A 26,998-nucleotide genomic window follows, 5' to 3' on the forward strand; every position below is an offset into this window, starting at 1 on the left:
TTAACATATAGAAAAAGTGAGACGTGCTGTTGAAATTGTACTTTTTATATTAAGATATCTCAGGGGTTTAATGTGTAGGTAAACATCTTTACTCTGACAGAAAGGAGAGATTCACTCATCTGGTCCCTTCAAAATCAAAGTGGTCTGTATGTGATGGAACTAGATGTTAGCATTGCGACCTTGCAGCAAGAAGGTCCTTGGTTTGAATCCATCATCTTGACGGGGAACCCCCATGTAGAGTTTGCATGTTCTCCCATTGTGTGAGTGGGTTCTCTCTGAGTACTTCGGCTTCCTCCCACAGTCCAAAGACATGCAGTTTGCGGGGTTAGTGTATCGATGTTTCTTTTTGTTAGCTCTTAAGCAAAAGAAAATGGATTAACAAGATGGGTAGATGGGTGTCATGTTAAGTTTTACCTTTTGTTTGGAAAGTGATGTAAATCAGAAAAGTCAGCCAAGGAATCAGAGAGTTTAATTTGTCCTTTAACACTTTAAATGTATATGTTTCATCAAACTGAATTTTAAGTGCAACTCAGAACTGGTATGTAAAGTGTTGAAGAAACAAGTAGTACAATTCAATTGCTTTAAAAAACAGGACTATATGCAGTCCTGTGAAAAACTAAGTGCACTCCACGATTCAGTACTTGGAGGACTACCGTTAGCGGCAGTCTTTAAGTAACTTTAAATAACTACTCTGTATGACTATCAGTATCTCACATCAGTATGAAAGAATTATGGCCCATCCTTTACAGCATTCCTTCATCTCTTTGAGTTTTGAGGGTATTTGTTTTTGCACAGCTCTTAAGTTTCCACCACAACATTTCAGTCAGGTTGAGGTGATTGATTCTGTTGTAGATTTGCTGCTGCACTTGGGATCATTGTCCTGTTGCATGACACAATTTTGGACAATCTTTAGTTAAGTGTACAGAGGAGTTCATGAACGACTCTGATTAGATGTCCAAGTCCCAGTCGTCACCCCTCCACCACTGTGCTTGACGGTTGGAGTCATCTGTGTTGATATGCTGTTTGGTTTTCAGCAAATGTGCTACTGTGCATTACAGCCAAAAATCTCCACCTTGGTCTGTATGAAGAACATGAAGACGGTAAAAGTGCACTTGGATTTTCACATGACTAAATACTAGAAAACACAATATCAACTACCTTAAAAGGTACATTTCCTACTGTTGTAAAGACCAGAACTTGCAGTTTCACTTACTCGTTTCCATCAAAGATATTAAAACCTTCACTTTTTTTAAGAAACAGCCCTTGCTTGGTATCTCCAAACAAACAGACATTTCTAAGATTCCCCGCAAAGCCATTTGAAAACATTCCCAAGGTCACAACTGATATGTTTCTGTACAGTTCAAACCCTCCAAAGTAAAACTGCCCCCCGTAGTTTAAGGCTACATATCGCTCAAATGGATCTACATTTTCAGAGAGGATCTCCTGGCTGTTCAGTAACACTTGAATAACAGTGCTATTTAGAGATATAGAGACATTGTGCCATTTGTTACAGCAGAGAGTGAGATTTCTGAAAACCAATGGGAAGGAAAGTCTTTCTCCAAGATTGACTGTTATTTTAAGATAGCCCCCTTCAAGTCCAACTGCAAGGTGGTCATCATCTTCGTGTTCAGCCTTTCCCATCCACATGATCAGACTGTCATTGGAGACTGTGAGAAAGCTGAAAGAAACCTGTGTGTATTTTAAGTTTCTTGTGTTGTATTTAGAGTCCCAGTATTTAACAAAAGAGTTTCCAACAAACTTCAGAGTGCCTGTGGACATTTCCTTGTCACAGTACCTCCCGGTCCACCCTAAGGGGCAAATGCAGTGATACGAGGTGACACTAGATGCCACGCATAAGGAACCATGTTTGCAGACGTTGTTTACACAGCTCACAGACTGGTTACACACAGAACCGGTCCATAATGGTGGACATACACAAGTGAACGAGTCACTACTTGTTGCCCTGCAGTGACCTCCATTCTGGCACACCTTGTACCCGCAGGCTGTCCCATCCCAGTCACCTATGTTGGCCCCACTTAAAGCTCCCCTCTCTGTTAACTCAAACTCTCGATCATTGAGTGTTATCTCTCGCAGGCCACCAGTGAAGCTCACAGGATCCCCTTCAGTTGCATCCGTGGAGACAAAGCTCAGAGTCGACACGCCTCCGACGAAGACGTCAGTAGCAACATCGAGTGTGGCCATGCCTTCAGTCACATTTTCTCTAACTTCCTTGTTATCCAGACTGAGGAAGCCTCGGTTACCAGTTCGGCCAGCCTTAACCGTGAGCCAGGTCCTGCCGCTTAAGTCCACTTGTTCAGAGGACTGCAGGATGTGGGTGCCGTCCCCAAGATTGTATCGCAGCTGGACAAACCCAGATGCCAGTGAGAGGCAGAAGAAGTCTCCTGTGGAAAAAACAATTTATGAGTAACTTGTTTGAAAAAAGTAATTTCTTCTACTTTTACCGTGGTAAAGATTAGTATTAATATTAGATGTGCACAGTACTGTCTTTTAACTAAGGGCATTATTATTGATTTTTTCAAAACTAAAAATTAGACACAGATGCAGTTAGGCCCACAATTTTTTGACCAGTGACTTTTTAAAATTTTATTTTTGTAGTATTTTTTTCTCTACACCGCAGTGTATTCTAAATTGAAATACAAAGGTTCAGCTTTAATTCAAAGGTGCCCTCTATTTTCAGAATTTCAGTTTTATTTTGAAAAGTAATTGGACAAAATTATTGTTCTGTGACAAATACATAAAAGATCTGGAGTCGATTCAAGATTTTGAAACTTTATTTGGTGGCTTTTCTTTGGAACTGAACAGAAGACCCCAAGAGATGTTAATGGAAGGAGAAGGAGAAATAAACCCACCAGAGAAACAGCAAAAGCTTGTGGCCAAATCAAATCTCAAATTCATCAAATTTTGATGTATTATTACTATATTACTAAAAGAGCAAATGCACTAAATTGAATGGTTGAGAAAAATACCTTCACAATATCGAACCAAGTCGAGAACACTCTTGAGAAAGCAGGCTTAAAATGATCAAGATCTGCAATCAAGAGACGCCTTCACGAATCGAAATGCAGAGAATTTAGAACAAAGTGCAAACCAGTGAAAGCCAGAACTGGAAAGCCAGATAAGACTTTGCCAGAAAACATCTACAAGAGCCTGCACAGCCCCCCCAAAAATTCTTTGGGCAGATGAAACCAAGATTAACTTGTACCAACATGATAGGCAACAGAAAACCATGGAGAGGAAAAGGCGCACCTCATGATCTGAAGCACACCACATTATCTGTCAAACACGATGGCATGGGCACGTATGGCTGCGGGCGTCACTAGTGTTTATTAATGACGTGACTGCTGATAGAAGTAGCGGGATGAATTCTGGAGTGCACAAGGCTACGCTCTCTGCTCAGATTCAGTCAGATGCTGGAAACTGATCTGCTTCACAAATGGATAATGAGCCAAATCGCGCAGCAAAAGCAACCAAAGAGTTTCTGAAGCCAAAGAAATGGAATATTCTTCACCTGATCTCAGTCCAATAAAGCATGCTTTTCAGTTACTGCAGACAAAAATGAAGGCAGAGAGACTTCAATAACATTGTCAATGATTTAAAGTCACCTGTGGTGCTGTACAATGATGAAATTAGATGAAAAAACCTATAGACCTAACTGTATATAAAAAATAAAGGATGCATTCTCTTTGTGTCTCAATATTTCAAGGCCCTCTCACAGGTGAATATGTCTGTGGGTTGTAAGTGGTTGAACTAAAGACATATTTATTTTATTCTCTCCCAACTTGTCAGAGCAGCATGGATTGATTGCCATAAATAAACTCATTGATGAATTTAAAAATACCATTTATGTCATGATTAATAACTCCAATATTTAGATAAAAAGTTTCACTTTGACCTAAGTTGGCCTGAATTTTGTTGTCAATCATATGACACTCAGCAGAATACTGATATACACAGTCGACAACGAGAGGATTTGACATTATAATTTAAGAAATAGGACCAAAGCACCGTGTTCTACATTTTTAATGTCAGGCTTAAGGAAAACAAATAAGAATGTGTAATAAGTATACTTAACACTGAAATTATATTCACCATATTTAAATTTGAATGCTAATTTTATTGGGCATGAACTACTAGCTACACATAGCAATTGGTATGTGTAATGAGTGCTGTGGAGGCAGGGCATAGAGGGGTAAAAGAGCAAATGGCCTAATATGTTACAGCAATCATATTAATTAACACAGTGTTAATAAAAGCAAAGCTTCCCTAAATATTAATTGTCCTCACCAGCTCTGGCACTGAGATGTTGCGCAATGTAGACGAGGATGCCATCAGGTGATAACGGCTGGAACTGCACTTGCAAATCAGTCCTGTGTCTTATACTCATAGGTGGGAATGACATCCAGGAGGAGAGGTTAGCACTGAAGAATGGATCACTGATGGTCACAGCTGAACAGAAAAAAACAATTTAGCAGTTAAAGAATTTAATAGCAAAGGCCTTATTTAAAAATATGAATTTAATAAAAATATAACAGATGCAGGTGAGGGTCACAGCTTCAGTGAGGCAACCTTTCTCACAGTAGACTCCTGCTGTTCCCAGGGGGCACTGGCAGGTATATCCATTCGGCAGAGGGATGCAGGTGGAGCCGTGGGCGCACAAAGGAGGGGGGCTGTGCTCGACATCACACACTGACACGGTCTCGGAACAGAGCGCTCCCTTCCATCCAAATGGGCACTGGCAACTGCAGACGGGCACAGTCAAACACTGTGTTAAAGCTTGTGAACACCGTCTTCCCCTTCTGCAGCATTCACACAGCGAAACCGGTTTTCTGTTTGTTACTAAAGCATAGTCACAATGCATATGGAAATATACATAAAGCACAGCGTTGTTTACTGTATTGTGCTAATTAATAACACCTACATGCGTTATTCATGAGGAGACTCATTAGAAACAATTGGAAAATGAGCCCACGTAGAGTTTAATTTGCACTTACTACACAGATGAGCCGGAATCCACGCACGTCCCGCCGTTCCTGCACTTAACGTGAACGCAAGGGGTGACGCCACACTGACCCACGCTGCGCCCAAAGGCTGGATGACCCAGCGCTTGGAACTTTCCGTCTCTCCTTGTGCGAAAGTGCACATCAAAAATGCACCCTTTGAAAAGAACAAACGCATCGTGAGATAACCTGCGCACAAGTCAGAGGTGCATTTCATTTCATCTTCAGTTTCCTTCTCCGGTCTTTCCCTAATAGGAAATTATAAGATGAAACGCAACACGCTTTACTGTCTTTGTACGGAGATCAAAAGGTATGCATACTAAAATCTGCCCAACACAAACGAAAACACGTCTGACAATGTGTGCACGGTTTGAAATGAGTTTCTTTGATGGGTGTTTATTTCATCATGTGAAGGTTTCACGCTGGGAGACATACACTTAAACCCACAAAACTTTATTAGATGTTAACTCTCAGATTGCAGTTCGTCTAGTTCGCATCCAAGATGCCCGAGTTGGAAGGACTCGAGTCCAATGTTTTCCCACCATGAAATCACGCCATCACGCCTCTCTCTCTCGTCGTATTTGCTTATTGGTTTCATAATTCAGTTTTATCAAGACAATATTTGTTTTGGCCTGCACCTGCAAAGCACAAGGCCTTCTATAAATATAAGGCCTGAACACAGCCCTCGTAGTCATCTGCACATGCAGACTCCCTTCTCTCTGCTGCATTAGTCACTGGCATAAACAGGATGCAGGGGAAATGTCATGCTCATTCATGAATATTCATGGCATGATGCTGTCTGCTTGGCAGACTCGAGTGATGGTTGTGGTGCCGCAAACACAGACCATCAAAAAGCGAAGCAGATTCATAAGGAAGATTATGCGAGATAATTATTTTTGTTTCAGCTGTGCGCGCATCGCTTCTTGTAAAAGAACCTCGAAAGCTGAGGTCTGAAGTCGAGCGAGCCTTCCCGTGTGTGCGGCAAAGTTCTTTTTTCGGGAAACATTTGATTTACAAAACCGGAAAATGATTTTAAAACAACATTTTCTAATGTCCCTGATCTTTGCAAGTCCAAGAATGAAAGGTAATTAAGCTCAAAATCTTTTAGGAAATCTAATAAAAAACATTTCAGCATCAAAGCGGTATGAAATCAGAGTTTTCAAACGCCAGGCTCAATAAACATCCCCATTTCTGTATATTTGATCAACAGCTTAAAATGACTGATTTTTTTTTTTTTTTTTTTTTTACCCACACAGCCTCTTCTTCCTTCTTTCCACAGGGGAGTGTGGATCTTTTGATAACTGGGAGTGAAGTGCATTATCAGTGTGTTCACTGCCAGCCATCATGATTAGGGCTCGATGAAGGTCACACAGATCTGATTAGGCTCTCATGAGTTCTCATTACATCCTGAGTAGAAAGGTTATGGTTCCACCAGTGTTGCCTGTCTCCGGTAGTGCTTGCCATTACAGGGAACTGTGATAGCCTAATACCGCATGGGCAAACTGATGCTTTATCGCAGCTGATTTGATTTTTGAAGGCTTATTTGCAGAGTAGAAAAATGAATCAGATGATGATGAATAGGCAAACACAAAAAATTGCTCAAGTCCTTAAAAATAAAAAGCTTTTGTTCACCCCAAATGGATCTGCCATGACATTTTATAATAACAAGGTTCACTGCTGTAGTGCAGAGACTGCTGAATATGGTTGTGATGATATTCATAGCTGTTGTCATCGTTATGGTCATGGCAATTTTGCGTCACAGCTCTGCACATTAGCAGGCAATATGAATGCTCTGCAAAAAGCATTCCTACATGAGGTCACCTGAGAGAAAGCATAAATGATGTTGATGATGACAAAGATTATTTGGATAGCACCCTTGTTCAAGTGACTTATCAGCAGAGGAATGGATTTACACACAACACACTGTATTGGGTGCAAAGCAATTACAGGGCGCAGATACAATCAACCTCAAAGCTTTGTTCTGGCCTCATACACAGTCTGAGCCTGTAACTCCCTTTTCATTACACACCTTCCCCTCTGCTTACAAAAAGACAGAGATCCTGGGAGAAACTCCAAGCCACAGTGCTCTTATTCCAGATAGCAACGCTGCGTTCTAATAAAGCCGTAGCAGTCTTACCCTGAAAGCCATGACGGAACCTGGAGCCAAGTGGCAGTAGTTCAGGGGTGTACTCATTATATCCACCTACAAAGAGCTGGTTGAAAACATTGAGGCCCACCAGAGGTCCTGGAGACAATCCTGTCCTGTTACGTTGGCCGTCAACCTGAAACACACGTAGTAGAAATGTCAATATTCAAGACGGCTCACTGTCAGTGAGGGAGCACACTTTCTATAATAATCTGCTAACTCTGCAATAAAAATCTGTGACCTGGGATTCGTAACTGACTGATTCAGCGTATGTCTACTTATTAGGGAGCAGCTACTATACATCCCTGAAACCGCCTCCTTTGAGGCAAGTCGCCAGGGATCTCAGCCCTCGCTGTCTCGATAGTATCTATCCTGCAGCATGCGGATTTTCCCAAAGCATTCAGATAGGTGCAAAAATATATATAAAAATCACTCTTACCCTGACCATTGGACTAAAATTATCTGTCGGTACAAAAAAACCTGATGTTTTTCACGTCTGTATGGCAACATTTATCAGCCCTCACTATGAAAACAAGGCAAGATAAAAACTTACGTGCACAGTAAAAACAGGGCTCACTGAGTGGTTTATCACAGTTACTGTAAATCCCTTCTTCCAGTAAATCTATTATACATTCAATCCCTCAGTTAATCTTTGCATCCACTTTTAATACTCTTTGCATTATCTATTCAGATGTTCGAGAAACCTAATGTGTACAAACGGCAGATAAAGATAAGTCTGATCTACAAAATTAAAAATGAATGAAATAGAATTGACTTTAGCAGAGTCCCATTAAGCGATTTATTTTTCTAATTTCTTAATTGGAAGGACCAAAAGACCAAACGAAGCAATCAGTATTTCAAAAGAAAAATATTTAGAACTTTGTGTATCTTGGTGTTGTTTTGATTCTTTAAATATCTTGTGAGCTCCTCAAACTTACCCTGGGACTAAATGATCATGTGCCTCTAGGCTGGGACGCTCTATTTTATTGAAATGGTTACATGATTTAATTTGAATGTCTCTATACAGTAAGCACACTAGACATATACAGTTACCAAAAGGGACACAGTCATCTTCAAATCACCTTCAGCCATCCTGTTTTCTTAGACCTTCCAAACGTGACGGTGTGGATGTTGATCTGATGGTTCAGTCGATCACTAACGATGGTTGCTATCCCCGATCCGAGGTTGAATCTGTGTACAAGTCTTCCGCTTTTTAATCCCAAAACAAGGAAGTCGTCCCCATCATTGCCTACAAAATATGAAGAAAGTTACCCTCCAACACAGTACACTCAAAATACACAGGCAAAATAAAGTGCTCCACTTTCATTAATACATTTACATACTTTGACTAAACACAATGGTTTTCCTAAATGGATAATTTTATCTTAATAGAGCGAGAACTGAAGAACAGCTATTCCATGACCTCCAAACAAAAGAGTCCAGCTGCTGTGGAGTCATAAAGTAGTTTTCTATTGAGGTGGGACGATGTGTAAAGGCTTTGTTGTCTGTGAAGCTCTTTCAGTACAACTTGTGAGTGATGATCTGTTGTCTGTGTGAGACCTATAATGGATTAGCTGAACGTTTGAGTTGTATGATAAGGAGGATGTTGCAGAAAGTTAGCCAATCTATCTCTGATTGATCTATATTCAAGTCAGATGTCTGGAAAGTAATTCTTGGAGTCAAAATGAACACAGTTTCAGTAAACATAAAAGGATGAAGTTGTGGAAGTCTTGAAAATAATTTTTTTTTAGTGGTCTCATTCCACTGTTTGTCCTGGCGATTAGATTTATAGGGTAAGTTAAAAGTTTTTCTAAGAGGGTCTCGGTTCATGAGAGAACTGCAAATAAAAAGATGCTCCGGGCTTTTTTACGTCTCTCAATGCAGCGAAATTCGTCATTGATTTTAAACGTAAGGTTATGACAGATAGTTGCACGAGAAGACGGAGATAGTCTGAGGTCAAGTGTGTCGTTTCTGCTTTCCACCAGGCAGTGAGGATGATATTTATGGTGAGAAATTTAAAGTAGCTGTGGGTCTTAACTGATTTATCTATGAATAAAATATGTCGAATGATTTTTAAAAAGAGTATTTTCAATATGAAGTCCGGCAGAGCTGGAGTAGTTTCTCCAGTGTTGACTATAATGAACAACAGGCCCAGCGGTGCAGTAATAGGGATCATTGCAAACGTTATATTTTCAGGAAAATTTAAACTTTGATGTTGGAAATGATATAAAAGACAGATGAGTTTAATCAAGCCAACCAGATCTTGTTTAATGATATTTAGTAGTAAGTTTGAAAATATAAACCGGGCTTGTTAAAACTTGGATTTTGAGATTTTTAATGGACTTTAATGGCTGTGTGAAAGAAGCACAGCCAAAGCTGTTAATCAGATAGTGGACTGACAAAGGATGATACATTTGTTATATCCAATATTGCTTTCATCTTTCATTCTGTTTAATGGCTCAGGGAAGCAGTTCTACAAAAAAAAAAGCAAACTTATTTAATACTACTCCTTATATAAAATGATCTAGACGGCCATTTGTTGGTGGTTACAGATGCAGATGTGTATTCATAAGATATGAAAAAGGATGGCCTGGCTTTTCAAATACTCTCGTTTAACATTTTGTTAAAATTTCATATGCCAAGTCAATTAATCAACGCAGCTTAGGTCGACTTCAACTTTGGTATGATCTCTCAGAGAATTTAGGGACACAGGCAAACACATTTTTAATGATTGCAGTACCCCTATTCTTCATTGACACAGTTGATTTGTTCTTCCTCAAAATGGCAGCAAGTTTTTGACAAGTGGGGAAATGTTTGGAGACGTATGCATATAAATTTACTTCTAACTGCCTGGTGACAAACGAAGTGCTCAAGCTGCAGACATGAAACCTGCTGCCGAAGGTTCTGGAAGAAGAAGTAAGAAGGGCAGGAGAAGATGATGGTGTTTGATGGCTACGCAGTTTTACTGCTTGGCCTCAAAAATATATTGCACCTTTGAATTTGTAACATTTCAAGAATGCTCTTCAGTTGTTTGAGTCTTTCATCATTCATATTACTCTTATTTTTTGTGCCTCCACCTTGATGGCTCTTAAAAGAAACAAGTGCACAAGACCCATGATCTAGTGTTTCTATTTCATTACCATCATTATTTTTTTATTATTACTTTAATGAAATATGCTGAGAACAAAGGCATAGCTTCCAAATCTGGCTCCACAGAAAGGAGACCCTGCTGACCCCAAAACAGTGCACATTTACACCTAATAGTCCATCTAATTTAATTAGCTGTTTAATTATTTTAAGAAGCTCGGTTCACGTGTTGATTTTAGCCGAGGAATGCTTCTTTTGAAAGTAAAAAACAACAAGCGTTTAGAAATCAACAAAGTGTTGAACTCATTAATTCCTGAAAATCTCATAAGAAAGAAAAATCCTTAGGGAACGGAGGATCTCAAAGACTTGTGGAACTCCATTAGACAGCCATTATCATACACAGCAGGTGACACTAAATTGCACTAGTGTTTCTTTCAAAATCCTCAAATCAGTTTGGAAACTAAAACCAACAAAGCAAACTTCTCAAATTGTTTTTTCACTGGAGCTCATAGATAATGTAAACTGCTATCCAAGTGTCAGGATTGTGCTCACCTTGTCCTTTACGTCCAGCAAACAGCATAAGGTTGTCTTTGACGGCAGAGGAACTGTCTGCAAGCGTAAACTTCAGCTTGAATTCGTAGAAGAAACTGAGGCTCGGGATGGAGGAATAAGCCACGAAGGAGGTGTAACCAAACTCATCACTTCCACTGAATCTGGGACGAGTGATATTGACGGCTGCAAATCAAACACATTCAGAACACGCTCGAAAGCTCACATTTGTACTGTACATGCTTATGGATTAGCTGCTGCAGGCTCTGCGGTGCATGTGTGTTCATTTTGTTCAAAGTAAGAAGTCTGATTCATCATTCACCTCAGAGCCTACCAAAAGATGGCACTATTGCCACACAATACAGACCAGGAGTTGGTGAAACGTTTCCTCATCCGTTGCTCAAGCATGATGACCTGTTTTCAAATACTACCACCTTTTCTCATCCTATTCTGTTTTCATTAGTAGCTGTTTAGGAAGGATTCTGCCAAGCAAGCTTAGCATCGTACCCTTTGTTCACAAGGGTATTGCAATAACCCCAACGATATTCAATAACGGTCTCAAGTTTACTTATTCTGAACGCATCGTTGATTCAGTAATGATCCTGCTTGTACTCCATTTCAGCATACCCATCCACTTGATTTTACACAGGGGATTCAATGTGAATTTGCCCATGCTTATTGAAAACTACATGCCACTACGTGGTTGTTGTTGCAGTGTGGATTCAAACACAAAACTGCTCTTCTTCACTCAAACACCTTGCATATTCTTCTTCAGCCCCAGGAGATGGCTTAGAGGGCTTCAGAGCACCCCTCCGCGACTGCCCTCAGCTCTGTTTGGCTGCTAAATTATTAATAAACCCGCAAATGCTTCTGTTATCATCTCCAGTCTGCTAGAGCTGGTTGTGTTTGTCTATTGCTTCTTGTAGTGTAGTGGCCACCATGTTATAGAGCCAACACCTATTTTTAAACTGTGCTGTTGCTGATTTGATATTAAACATGATGCTTTTCCCCTATAATAACAACTAAACTCTCTTTTTCTTTCCACATCGGCACCCTTAAAATATATATGTTTTAAATGAACTGCTGTGTTTCTATGTGAAATAGTTTATCCCTGTAAATACATAATTTGACCAAAATTTATCATGAAAATGTATTTCCATACTTTGACTGACTTAACATTTGTGCCATTGCTTATGAAAATTGTTCTTTGTGTAAGTGGTGAATATTTCATGATGTTGTATATCTTTAATTAAACAGCTCCTTTTTAATTACTGAGCATCTTATCTTTCGAGACTAAAAGTTCCTTACTGTATAGATCTAATGCACCAAAGTTTCTTTTATTTTGCATATGTTGTTAATTTTGTGTCATCCAAGAGACATAAAACAGAGCTAATTTAAAGAACGCCACATATTTGATATGTTATGAAGGTCCAGAGCCTAGATCTCAGCATTATTAAAGCAGTGTGCAATCACCTTAAATTAGATGAAACAAAAAGGCATCCAACACCCAGAGAAGAGCTCTGATTGGTCTTCACGAAGCCTGGGGGATTATTCCTGAAGACTACTTAAAAAATGACAAGAAAGCTTCTCTAAGAGAGCTCAGGTTGTGTTAGAAGAACAGTGGACATAACTTCCCATTTTCATAGCAAAATATAAAGAAATAAGAGCTGGTTGTTAGAGACCTTTGCACATTACTGTACATCTTATGTTTTCCTGTTACTCATTAATTTCACTAAGCAGTTACTACTACATTAATAGTATATTGGCATACAGTTCCCATTTATAGTTTCCTTTAGCTAACTCTTGTACCTACTGTTGAGTGGAACTGGTGGTTATGGAACATATTATTAACAAAGAAGCTTATGGACTGCCTTCACGAAGTGCATCCATCTGTGGATTATAACACCACATCCTGTCGAATAATATTACATAGCATTTCAACTTTGCTGTGTGTTTGTGTAATACTGTGCACAGGAGCTGCAGAGGAAAAACAGAGTGACGTGCAGCTCTGGATCGTGAAATGAATTCAGACATAAAACTGCATGTATACAGTATGCAGCTCAGCTGAAAAAAAAATATTGATAAATAAATGCTGGGCAAACAACACCTTCTCAGTTTCTATAGAATGAAAGGCTTAGAAAAACTTACACCACTGCTAAACTAAATTGCTAATCGACAATAATGTTGCACTTTGTTCAAAGAGTGAAGCTCTTTAAGATTGATTATATGCAAATGCAAAAAAGACATTAAAATAACTCGTGAAGGTTAAACAAAGTTGTTGAACTCTGCAACATGTAAAGTCTTAGAACTTTTTGAATTTATTTGGCCTTATTTGATTCATTAAGACTTGCATGGCAGGTGAAGAATTTATAATTGTCAGCTGATGACTGCTAGAGCTGATGGTAGCACTCAAAAACCATGAGCTCCTCTAAGCAAGTACTGAGATCTGAAAATGAAGCTAATTGATGCCTACAAAGGAGGGAAAGGCTATAAAAAGATATCACGGCGCTTCAAGCTTGCAATTTCTACTCTATGAAATGTCATTAAGAAGTGGCAGAGGATGGAAGATGTGGAAGTCAAGACAAGATCTGGAAGAGCAAGAAAACTTTCTGATAAAGCTGTGCAATTTGCTATGCTGAAAGACAAAGCAGATCCATGGGATGGGTTAGCTGATGGCGTGCAGTGTGTTGATAAACAGGGTATGCATGGAACAACCTTACCTGTGTCACCATCCCAAAAAGTATTCAACTAAGGTTTGCTGGAAACTGTCAAAAGCTAAAGTTAAAACCTGGCTCCTAAAACCATATAATACCAATAGTATTGTATGGTTGAAGAAAACTGAACCCAATTTGATAAGACGTCGCACTGGAAATGCACTGCTTTAGGGTTGTGTGGCACCCAAATTTTAAATGGATAGAAAAAAATCATTTCAAGTATTGCATGAAAGCAAAAAAAAGAGAAAAAAACAACAACTTAAAAACCCCCCCAAAAACCTGACAACAGGATAATGATCCCCCAAAAGGCTGATAATCCAAGCTGAAATAAGAAACACGGACTAAATCTGAAAGGTCCATGACCTGCACATGCCCTGAACATCTGTAGTCAGAGCTCCGTGTCAGGAAGTGTCCGTGAACTAGAAGTGAACTTCCAGAAAGAGTCAAGAAGACGAAAGTAACACTAAAATTTCATGAAATCGTTTTTCCCCCCTTTTTTGGCACAGTTCAAACATAACAAAATATGTCATTTCACCAATTTGACACATAAAATTATAAAGATGAAACAGCATTTAGCTGTATAATTACCAGACAAGACTAGTGTAAGACACACACTATAGCTAAGTGTGGAGTAAAATATATAAATCTGTATCTGTAAGAACATGTGCTATACTGACAGTATCATATACTGAAAATGCGGTACATCATTTTCCATGTTTTATTTCTATCAATTCCAATCATGAATCTTTAACTTCCAACTTGTGTACATTAATATTTCTGAGTGAAGGCATCTTCAATACGCATGAATGTTTCATGAACTTGATTCTGGAGGCATTTCAGCTTTGCTTCCTAGTCTTGCCTTTCCTCCATTTCCTGGTTGTTCAGACCACCTGATGGGAACTGAACCAAAGAACTGAAAATATGACATTAAGAAAACAAATACAAACCATATTGTTACTGTTTCATCTGTCCTAATAGACACAATAGAAGGACAAAAATAAATAAAAGACGGCCCTGCTGCCGTGCTATCACGGCTGGTATTTTGCTAAGGGTACCACGTTAGGAAACAAGCTCCAAAGTAGCAAGTAGTCCTGGAAGGCAGGAGACCTTAGGAGTGATCAGTTTGTCTCTGATCTTGTCTGATGTTATCAGGATTAAAATTCAAATGTCAGCCATATACTTAGTGTGAAACTGGAAGGTTAAATTTCTGTGTTTGGCATGTGGGTGCTGAGATTCTGACAGGGGCTGTGGCATGGCTGAGCGACTTATATGCCAAGCACCCTGCTGCCACCACAGCCAGTTTAGTCAAGCAAAACCTTTTGTTTCTGAGAACCATGACCTGTGAAGCCCTCTTCTTTATGGCATTACTTTTTGGAAAACAGTCACATAAAATAATACAGAAACCATCATAGAATAGAAAGATAATTGTATGAAATTAAAAAAAAAATCTATTTAATCTTTTCTAGGTATCTCATTTTTCTAAAACATTTGACTGAAATCAAAAACATTTTTAAACCACGTTAGCTGTCATGGACAGTGAAAGACAAGGATGCAGTTTACTCAGTTTATAGGTTTAGTCATTCATTTTGGGATATGTTAAGTATCATTTGTAAATCCATCATGCTATATTTCAAAATTAAGGATTTAGTGGTATGTCACTGCATGCTCATTGGCTAAAGACTCGTGAATCACAACTTGGTAGCCAGTGATAACTGAATATAATTTGTAGTTTGTGTTGCACATCTGTAGTAAAGAATAACTTAGTTATTGATATGGCACAATGCTACGTGACCTACACTAAGTAACCTTTGTGGATTTAAACACCTCCAACATAACAGCGACCACCACCAATCAGAGACGTTGCTCTTTCAATTTAGGATTGTGGGTAGAGTTTACATCTTTAATGAATGTAAAAAAGAAAGAATTGGGTGCACAAGTTTGAATTTATGTAGGATTTTCTCTAAAACATACAAGATTAAACTTAAATATATACATACAACACCACTAATATGTGGTTCAATGTTCCTCAGCAAGCTGCATCTTGACCAGAAACATTTGATAGCTTCTGGCACAAGACTGCCTGGATATTTAACCACTCTTCTTGGCAGAATTGGTGGAGTTCATTTAAATAGTTTGGTTTCCTGGCACAGACCTGGCTTTTTAAGGGTTGTCCAGAAATTTTCACTTGTGTGAGGTTAATGTTAGCCTGATTTATCTATTCAAAAAAACAGTTTTGATGTGTGTTTGTGATCATTGTTCTGTTGGAACATCCAACTTTGTCAACTGTCTATTTGTTGATCTGAGGTGAAGTTGAAGAATTTGTGCAATGTCCCAGAACCATAGGCAGCAAAATAGCCCCGGCGCATGATGCTACCACAACCATGCTTGACAGCCGGTACAGTATTCTTAGGTTTGAATGCATCACCTTTACTTCTCCAAACAATCTTTGTCTCATCAGATCATAAAACCTTTGTCCAGAAAGCATGTGGCTTTTCGATTTTGGAGCAGCAGCTTCTTTCTTGCTTTGAGTCAATGGTGATGTAAAACTTAGTTCACTGTGGACAGTGACACTGGTGTTCCAGGAGTTTCCAGTTGATTCCTGAGTTGTTCCTGAACATCCTAATCAAATTTCTCTCATTTTAAGGTGACAATCTGGCTCTTCTTCCAAACATTGGCAAAGCATCAACACATCTGAATAACTTGTACAATTGTTTGAAGTGATGATATTTGAATTTGCATTCCAGAAATGGCTCCAAGAGACCTTCCCAGCTTTTGTAAATCTACAATTCTCCTTAGATCTTCAGTAAGTTCTTGAATTTTCACATTATTTTGAGTATTTGAGTGAGTGCTTTCAAACAAATCTGACTTGTAGTCAATCATGATCACTAACGAGAAGTTAATAAACCTGCCTTGTCAATTTAAAAGACACTGCAGAACCTTCAGCACCTCTTGTTAAAAGATTTAAGTAAACATTTTATATATTTGTGTCGCTATAAGGATTGTTTTGATCGCTGAATCATACAAAGCTACTCTAGTATAGTCTGAGAATAAAAATAGGAAGTTAGAAATTTGCATGATAGTTCTCAATTAAGTGTCAGCAACATTTGCAAATAGTACCAAACACAAAAGTTATTGTAGTAAACTGCTTATAACCCTTACATTTAAAACACTACTAATGCAGAGGAGCAGCCTGACATAAGACAAAAATATATATGTGAGACAGTGCTGAAACGACAGCTGTTGGGAAATAAGATCTTATAAACTTGAAATAGGCTAAAATATTCAAACAAGTAGCCACAACTTTTGTCCTGATTATCTGACTCCATGGATGGAGGAAGATTTTTTTGCTTTTTCAGCAAAATTTGATTTCATTAATCGTTTTATTTAACAACAGACGCTGATTCTACCAAATGCTCAAGGCTCTAATTCACTACATGTCTGCAGATCACTCTCTTAATGAAGCTGCTACATCTGCCCTGCATTGTTCCGTGTGGAGCTGCTCTGTGAATCACTTACTTTGGTCACACAGCAGACCCTGTCTTCCATAGGGACACAGACAAACGGCCTCTAATGGTGACTTCGGGATGCATGTGGCTCCGTGACTGCAGGGGTTGCGCTCACAGGAGGTGAGCTGGCACAGCCGTCCGGTGTATAATGGGGGGCACTCGCAGAACCAATCCTCAGCATCACTAAATGTACAGACAAGCACGTACAACATATAAGAAGTGGAGTGAAGCTGAAACTACGCACACTGAAATGCATAATTTCAAAAGAGCATGCAATCCATGAGATGTCGGCTATACACTTAGTGACAGTGGTGGAGAAAAATATAAATCCCAAAGGTTTGGATGTGTGAATCATAGAAGTAGCTGCAGGAAGCCAGCATCATTAGCGTACAACATCACATGTACGCTAACCAAAAACAAAACAAAACAGAATTTTTTGGCATGTCAAAAAACCTAAAACCAGATTTTTCTGTCTAATTTCCACCATTAAATTGTGTACTTTCTCTCTTGGCAAGAAGCAGAGGGTGACCTAGCATGCAAAGTGATATCCAGACAGGGACTTTATAGGATGCTCGAAGATGTGCACAACTGAAAGGTATAAAATCAGACAGAGGAAGCATTGGTGGGGTTTCAAATCTATAAATTAATAATGTGTTTTGAGCAGTGCTGCAGAATATATTTTGCTCCTTGAGAAAATGGCTTCTAGAAATGAAATATTTACATTCTGTCATCAAAGTTGAGAACTGTTTGATATGACTATATTGAAACACAAAGGGATCATGCTTGAACTGATGGTTATTAGCAGGCTGCTTGATTCCAAGCTAGTTTAAGGTATCGTGATGCACAGCTGTCCAGTGTCACTGACAACTGTGAAAAATGGTTTTAAAGCAATACTGAAAGATGGAAAAATGTCATGTAGTGAACAGAACAGGCGGTGTTATTTTTTATAGGCTTTGACAACCTGCAAGAGGAAGAATTAAATATTAAATGCTACTGCACCTCCTGCTGCAGCTGTTTTGATTCAATGCTTTGAATCCTGCTAATTTGTCCCTTGCATCGTCACTTAGTGTCAGTGTTTAAATGTTGGTGGCAGACAAATTGTGTGGGTTTTCCTTCAGAAGCGCCAGATTTCTCCCACAGAAAATCTGAAACTAAATTACACGTAAGTGAGACTATATGTGGACATGTTTGTCGTGATGCTTTCGCAGGGAAAGACACCGATTCAACAATCCAGACCTCTGCACAGGAAAAGTGAGGACAGAAAAAGGATAATTGGACAGTTGAACAATAGGGGCGGAGCCAGGGGCCACACCACAGGTGGCTATGCATATACTCGTAGAACTGTTAACTACTATTTTTTTGAGCTGGACTTATAAAAATTTTTTTTTTTTAAATAATTATTGAAATATTCATTATTAAATGTACTTCTACATGTCAATCATATCTGCACAAATGATAAATATTGGCCTACAGCTATTTGATGCATATATTAAACATATTTTTCTTTGAAAGAATGTATGATTTACCACATAGCAAATATACTATTAAATATAATAATATTACAATTGCTTCATTTACTGCCAAAATATATTTTAACCTTTTTTCCAAACATGGGTTTTGCGGCTTAGCCGAGAATACATTTAATATTTAGCTTTCTCTTTTCTCATAAAACACAGACCACAAAACAATTAGCTGCCATCTGTAGGCAAGCAGCGATTCTCCATCACTGAACGCGGCTTACAATTAACAGAAGGATCAGTTGCGCGCGAAATTCTGCCCGACCTAAGTTTACCTTCATTATCGATCAATTTTGATCCTCAAAAGCAGTAAAGGAAAAAAGACTTAACCTACCAAACTCCATGTAAATGGAGGGAAGATACATCATTAAGCTTGAATGGTTAAATGACTTGTGCAAAAACAGGCTGCAGATATTTCTGTCTCCAAAAAAGTAAAGTGTAGATAGAGCAGCAACACTCGAGTTTTAATTGGCCTAATCAAAAACTTGATGTGTGGGGTGACAAAAGGTTATTCTAATTTGCCACAGGCAATCACCCTGATTACTAAATTGTAGTAATGTTTGCAGATAAATTTGAATATGTTAATCACAAATGCATAACGCCATATCTCCAGCCAATCGAATCCTTACCGCTGCAGCACACACGCTGGATAAATAATTAAAGAAGACATACATTTTTAATCTAATGAGTACCAGATAAAATGATGAATAATTGACCGGTTAGCTTATGATATTCCTGTCAGCTAGAACAATAAGATGTGCAGCCACATGTATTTCTCAGATTTCAGTAAGTTATTTACAGAGGGCTTGTTTTTAAGTGCTTGTTTGTATGCAAATACACTTCTACAGCACTCTAAAAACTATTGTTTAAGCTCAACAAAAAAAATTAACGCAACAGTTTCCATTACTCTTTTTGAGTTACAATAACTTATGTTGAAATTAGATTGAACCAACAAACTATATTGAGTTAGGGGAATTAACTTTTCCTCCATAATCAAAGGTGATTTTAATTACCATTTATGTAATATTTGTTAGCTTAAAAACATATTTTTAAGTTGTTTACTCATAAAAATTATCTTCCTCCAATTACTTTTTCCACATTATTTAAAATGATTTTTAAGTGTTATGTAATTAATTACAGCAATTACAAAAACAATTTTTTAAAGTTCATTATTTAAAATATTAAGTTGCTGATTTTCATCATTATTAACATCATTTTAGCTTTCTCTTATTTTTTATTGTAATAGCTTTTAAGAAAGGAATTCATTCAACATTTTTTTTTATCAAAAAACTTTATTTTTTAACTGTAGGCATTTCAACACTTTGTATTTAAAAAGTGAAAATAAACCAGAAATTTAGATTTATACCATCTCAGCCAAGTTATAGTATATGCCTTTATGTATTTAACACCACAGAAACAAATGTGTTCAATTGGTTAAAAAAACTTAGAAAACATTTTGTTACAGTAATACTTCCATGCAAGTGTTCAGTAAATGTTAACTTTCAATGCCTTTCTTTACAAGATCTTGCATCTTTCTATGACACAATGCAGCAAACACCTTTAAGATCAATGTTACACATACAGGATTCAAAACAGTTAACAATTTTTGAAACAGAGTCAACATCTTTAACATAATGATGGTTCCATCAAGGTCAAGGAACAGCTTCTGAACAACTTCAAAAGTATATTTCAGATCCTTGCATTAGCTCAGATTGAGAGCATATATTATGCCCATGAGCAAAACACAGCGCCTTGGGAAATTCTGGCCCTCCATGATTTTTGTTTCCTCCACCACAATGGTTGCAGTCTTATGGTTAGATCCAGGGGTGTACCGGTCACTGATGATGGCAGTTTTCATCACCTGCCTTTCAAGGTTGGCCTTAAGTTCTTCGGTGTTAACTTAAGGCCAACCTTAAGTTAAGGAATTAATAGGTTAGTGAATTATAGATTAGACTTTTATACTTACTGAAACTTAATGAATTCAGATGATCAATGGAACACACACACACACACACACACACACACACACACACACACACACACACACACACAATGCTGAATTACTTAAACCGAACTCCATGAAAAGGTCCTCTTCCTTCTCTCCAAGGAAAGTGATAAGGCAGCAGATGGCTACTTCTCTGCGTGTTTCAATTGTATTGTGCTATTTAAGAAAAAATAAAGTATGAGTATAAAATACATGGGTGACTGCCAACAAAGTGCATTTCAAAGCTACCCAAAGTCTAAATAGTTGTCCTACCTCAAGAAGCATGTCCTTGATCTGCCTGATTCTCACTCCCTTAGCTCCTCCCCTTGATAAAATGACATCCATCAGTTTTGGGGTGCAATGGTCAAGTGTAGCTATTCAAGGCTTACAGTGGTTATTCTCTTGAACTCCTCCTTTATCTGTAGACCACAGAAAGAGAAGAATTAAACCTTGCAGACTATTAGCTATACTGCATTAATGAATGCTCTAATACATTATTTAAAGAGGATAGATGTGATCTAAGGCTACCCCAGGTTTTGAGGGAACAAAAACAATCTTGGTGAAGACAAGGGAGACTTCCCCACCATAACCGTGGTGTAATCTCTAATGCTTTAGCAACCCTGTTTTTGCAGAGGTTTCGAATTTGCACATTGTTCACTCCCAGCCCATTTTGTAAAAAATGTGTCCCAACTTAACAAAGCACTAATGACCCTAGATTATCACACTATACTAACTGCTTACATAAAGTCTTAATGTTAAGTAGATTCACATAGCCCATGCCAGAATAATGCTATTGGAATGACATTAACAATATTTCACACAGTCTGATTTAAAAAAAACAAAAAACAAAAAAAACAAAACAAAGATAGCTACAGCTCTTAAGATCAAGAACAATACTTACTTTAAGCTGTATCACAATACTAACCAAAATCAATGTAATATTACGTATGGGTCATGCAAGTTTTATAAAGATATAAAATAGGTGAGCCAGATGGAAAAAAGAAGCCTCTAGGTTATCCCTCTGAAAGAACTATTCACAGTTTAAAGGCTTCTAATTTTGGTAAAAAGAAAAACAAAATCAGCCTATGATCGAAATTAGATTGCACTGTGTAGCAAAACTTTAATCATGCTTTTCCTAGCCACAGTTGCACTCTCTAGCTGAAGACTTTTGTCAAATGAAACTTTATAAGTCTTATCCTCTGCTGTGCTAAAGTTTAGAATGGCTAGCATTAGCTACATGTGGTAGTGCAAAGTATTTCCTTATCTGTATGAGCATCACATCATACACAAATCCACTACAGGTGACTAGCACAAATGCTTTGCTTTGGTAGAACTGTTATTTGTAAATGAAATGTTACTTACCTTGAAATGTTTTTTTACAAAAGCTTGCACCATGCAACGCAACATGTGTGAATTTGCCCGGGCTAGTTAAGTCAGTAGGGGAGGGAATTTGAAATCAGAAGTTACAGTGGAAAAAAAGAAGTTATGTATTAAATTTCTTTAAGTAATTACAACTTGAATTTTATTTTGAACCCACTAACATTGGGATTTAATTTCAAATTACATATAAAATTAATTTAATGTAATTACCAACATTATTAATTCAACACAACCCAAAAAAATAAAGTTTGCAACTTAGAAGGTCTATCTTAATCAATAAATTAGAATTTTTATGTTGCAGCCATGGATTTAATCAAGTGGTGGTAAAAGGCCTGATGAATTACTTTTTAGAGTGAGTAAGGCTGAAGTCCTCAGCTCTCTGGATGAAAGCATTTATAGATTAAAAGACCATTTGCTTTCCAGAATGTAAAGAGCCAGTTGGATGGACGTATACTACACATGCTCTGTTTGTTGGTGGGTGGGAAAATTATCTGAAAGTGTCTGTTCCCTCACTCAATTAATCTGTAACTTGAATTCCATTATACGCCAAGTGATGAAGTGGAATTTACACACGGCTTTGACCTGACATTCTCAGACTTCTGAGCGAGCGGGAGGCTGTTCGATATTTTTCTGACCTCTTCCAGGCAACCTTGCAAACTTTTCCTTGCCGGTGGAGAAGGGTGATGTTTGTTAAGTCTCCATCACAGAGCCTTTTGAAACATACTGCCATAGAAATGCATACAAAGATGAGACTTGAAATAAATCCATATAGAAAGGCAGTATAAAGCATGAAGGAACTTTTCTCAAGGGATCAGACAATATTTGTATGGTCCAACCTAGAACACATTGCACTCTGCAGAAAACTGTGCTTTTCAGTAACACTTTTGGAAGTATGTTCACATTCAAACTTCTCACTTTTGAAATATGCCAGCATATCTATTCAAGTCTTATTTTATACTGCAAAACTCTTTAGCCTTAGAATTTTTGTGGAACATTGTCCTCTAATAAAACCGAACGCACTGCCGTGATGTCTCATGAATTAGCTATTCTTGACATCGCTGCATTTTTGCAAACTTACCAACTCCTTAACCAGCAAGAAATTTCCAATGTTTAATAAAAACACAGAAAAGGAGTGTGGAGAGTGCACCTCATACGAGAGGAGCTACACTGCACAAAGACTGTGTTTGCATTTAGACCCATGCTGCACTGATAAAGCGGGAGGCCCAGAATGACACAGTTTATGGACAAATCGAATGCAAACCCATATTTCAAATGATAAGTGAATAAAAGTCACATCAACCCCGGGCCCGTTACACTGACAAACAGCCAGTCTGATCAGCAGTAACACCGAGGTTTATATTTACCATTCGTGTCAGAGATGCTGTGATTTAAACAAACTGTGTGTAGTAAGAGCTGAGAGTGATAAACTTGTGTATTATCTTTGTCCACGGCACACAGTGGACCGATAACGGACAAAAACTTGAGCGTTTTGTTGCTGCTCTGTGACACTGCAACAGGAAACAAGAACTCACTGAACATACAGTGTTTAGGAGAACACTAAAGAAAGAAAAAGCGAACGTTTTATTTGAAGTATTACTCACAGAAAAATATCTGAAACAAGCAAAAAATGATAATTAATGATAATCTGGAGCACACACGCATGCATAAATGTGCATGAAAGAAATAATAATTTAAAAAAAATCTATGCTGCTGTACAGATTTCACAGTTTTCTGTCTTGAATCTTAACCTCAGACAATAATTGCATTTAAGTTGACGGTAGAGTAACTGTATGCAGCGTAGTTTTCACACAGTTTTTATTTGCTCCTCATGTCTGATATGAACATTTACTTTGCACTAAAAGGACGTTTGTGTAAAGAGCTGCATGGCACCGGCTGGATATATTTCCCATGATAAAATGTTAGTTACACAGCAACGTTCAGTACAGTACCTCTGGGATTCTTTTCATTACAAAATATTTCAAACATGTCATCTTTTCATACACTAAATACATACCCAATATATTTGTGTTTCCACAGTGTTTTGTAAGCTGACTTCTAATTATCTTTGGCCAAGGGATTTTGAACATAAAATACACTTAGGGAAACATTATTACATACACCTTGGTAGTAATGGGTTGGAGTTCCCTTTCCTGTGCACCTCAATTTCTTATAGCATGGATTCAATAAGGTGCTGGAAACATTCCTCATAAGTTTTGGTCCATATAGACGCGACAGCATCACAAAGTTGCTTTAGATTTGTTGGTTGAACATCCTTTATAAAAATTTCCTGTTCTATCACATCCCAAAAGTGCAGACGCAGCACAACAGCTTCTGCAGCAGAAGACCACATCCAGTGTGGTGGTCTTAATGGTTATGCGAGTTACTGTTGCCTTCCTATCAGCCTGTTATCAGCCATCCCAGTAGATGTGAAATACTCAGACCAGTCCGTCTGCCACTAAAAACCATGACACATTCAAAGTCACCTAAAGTCAAAGTCACTTCATCATTATGATGCTCGATTTCAACTTCAGCAGGTTGTCTTGACAATATAAACATGTCATGTCATGTGATTGGCTGATTAGATGCTTGCGTTTATGAGCAGTTAAACAGGTGGACCTAACAAAGTGTCTGATGATGGCATTGATCAAAAGCCTTTTGGACATTTACAGTGTAAATGTCCTAACTTTGTTTAATCTTGCAGGGATTTTGAAGAACCAGCAGAAAAATAGGCCTATCTATATATGAAAGGTGAAATAACAACATTTCTAGCCTGTAACAACCGAAAAGTAACCAACACATTTTGTCATCATTATTATTTTGCAAGGACACGAGCATGTTGGTAAAGCTACCTTCTTTCTAAGAGAGTTTGAGGAAAACACTTTTTAGGAGATGAAACATGTTGCACTTATCCTGCTGAGTTGTTGGAAAGTTTTCAAGAGATAACATTAACCCAAAGTGAAGCGAGTCCTCATCATGTAAAACTCACATTTGTGTGTCCTGTGCCTATCTGTCACACACTCACACTGTCAGGCTCTTAAAGCGATACAATCAATTTCTCTCTTTTTGAGCTCATCATCCATGACAGCTGTAATTCTTGGCTGTTCTACAGGAGACATTATTTTCTCCATGGCAGCAACACATTGAGGAAGCATTCACAAAGTCACATAATCATTCCTGCCGACTGACTCTGCTGAGAAATCTGGTATAAACAAACTTCAAAACATTACAATTTTGAATTCCGGCTAACCAGAAACACTGTGGCTAAGAGGTAGTCGTCAAAAACAATACTTGATGTCAAGAATCTTCAGTTGTTTCATTATGAAACATAACACAACTACCAATCCTAATTTAAAAAAAAAAAATATTGCTGTACATTATTTTATTTCTGCCAACAAAGCCTACCGAAACCTTTTTCACTGAGCTGTTTTTTCCTCTCACACATGAAAGACCAGCGTCACTGAACTGGTGTTTTCAGGGTAGTTAAATGCAATGAACATGACCGCTGCAGATTACTTTAAGTCAATAGTAAATCAATATTTTAGTCAATATTTAGGCCAATCGAGCATCAAATCTGTCCACAACTCATGTTAGCGCTCAGCAAATGCAGGATTTATTGCTGCTTGAGTGACAGCGCACAGCTGTTTCAGGAAATCTGTTAGCCTTTAAGAAGAATTAACCTACATTTAAAATGTGGCTCCTTTTAAAAGATTTACATCTTCAGCAGGAAGCATTAGATGGGGGTGTTAAAAAAGTACTGAGAGACTGATTAACACATTAGCATTTTAGTCTTAATTAATGAATTTAGTAAGAGCAATAGAGAGATACAGATGTCATGTTAAAATCTCTATTGTATTTCATTACACTTTATTTAGAGTCAAAATAATGATTAAAAAAAAAAACAGATCTCACGGGAAATTTAAATGCTGAATGCCATTTTCCTTTCATATTGAGTTGTGTGCAACTTGCTTCCATTTACCTATTATCATTATTTGTTACTTATAATATGTCAAGGTTATACAGGAACTTATTTTAAACATGTTTACTAGTGCAAACAAACCAACATAAAAATTAAGTTAACAAAAAAATCTTCACAGAATTGTTTTGAACGCACTCGTCCTCCAAAATTCAAAGACGCAAATGCAATAAAGTCTGTAATGAGCGAGCTTTCTTTGGAAATATCCTTCTGAGACCACAACTGTGCTCAGAATGCTTCTTATGTTGAAGTGGAATAATTGTTTCTTGGACCTTGAGTTATTTTATAGATACTTTGAAACAAGCATAGCTGGAGGTCTGATTAAGGTAAAATTAGTTGCACTTTCTTTGTGAAGAACACTTGCCAGAAGTGAACTTATGAGGAGGACTGAGTGCTACCAAAACACGGCCACCACAGAATCAGCAAAGCGCCATCTCTACTTCAACCAATTAGCACATATTCTCCTCTGAGTGTGAATACAATGTGCTCTGTTCATTTTATCCTTATCCTATCCTTGTAGACCATCAGCTCGTTTCCTTTTACTTCCCTGAGAAGATCACACAATCTCACTCCATGATGAATACACTAAAGCAGCTGCAATCAATAAGTTTCCATTAACAATAAATCAGAAATGCTTTTATTAGAAATGTGTTCGTCAGAGTTACAGGCTCACAGAGAATCATTTTCTAACTCAGCAGTTACCTTCAGAATTTCAGTATGTTTCATCTAATTCAGCTTTGGTTTTATAGCTCAAGTTTTAGGTTTTGGGGTCATTTTCATCCTTGTTAGAGCTCTCATCAACTGTACTTTACCGGTTTGATAGATGGACTTAAAGAAGTAGCTTGACATGTTGGATAATAAGCTTAAAGGGCTGAGAAAAAAATTCTTTGCCCCCTAACTTGATTTTTTTTTTTTTCCTGTCATGCTATCTGCCCCACTTACTTGTTTGAGATCATTGTGGAAATTTTAAATTAGACAAAGACAGAGGGATACAATCCTGTGTTATGGTTAAAAAAGCAGTATAAAAGCTGTTATTTTATAAAGAAAATTATTTGCCGTATTACTTTCCAAAGTCCTTGAAATCAAATTTTGCTTATGCGACAAACAAGGCCTAGATATAAGCA

At 37.9% G+C, this 26,998-nt stretch overlaps 1 protein-coding gene across 1 annotated transcript in view; it reads right to left on the minus strand.

Moving 5' to 3' along the window:
* Positions 1–262: 262 nt before the first annotated feature.
* The window catches only part of eys (EGF-like photoreceptor maintenance factor), a 178,593-nt gene continuing 151,857 nt past the window's right edge, over positions 263–26,998 (minus strand). Inside the window, exons 43-50 of the mRNA XM_085297088.1 lie at positions 17,031–17,203; positions 10,804–10,986; positions 8,247–8,413; positions 7,156–7,300; positions 5,013–5,175; positions 4,588–4,760; positions 4,306–4,467; positions 263–2,402 (exon numbers count right to left, since the gene is read on the minus strand). Of these exons, the coding sequence (XP_085153214.1) occupies positions 1,210–2,402; positions 4,306–4,467; positions 4,588–4,760; positions 5,013–5,175; positions 7,156–7,300; positions 8,247–8,413; positions 10,804–10,986; positions 17,031–17,203 (2,359 nt within the window). The 3' untranslated portion in view covers positions 263–1,209. The remainder of the gene's footprint in view (positions 2,403–4,305; positions 4,468–4,587; positions 4,761–5,012; positions 5,176–7,155; positions 7,301–8,246; positions 8,414–10,803; positions 10,987–17,030; positions 17,204–26,998) is intronic.

Source organism: Mchenga conophoros, linkage group LG13, assembly GCF_057382185.1.
Source record: "Mchenga conophoros isolate Kocher_MC1m ecotype Shallow Benthic linkage group LG13, M_conophoros_male_GT1.1, whole genome shotgun sequence".
Lineage (NCBI taxonomy): Eukaryota > Metazoa > Chordata > Actinopteri > Cichliformes > Cichlidae > Mchenga > Mchenga conophoros.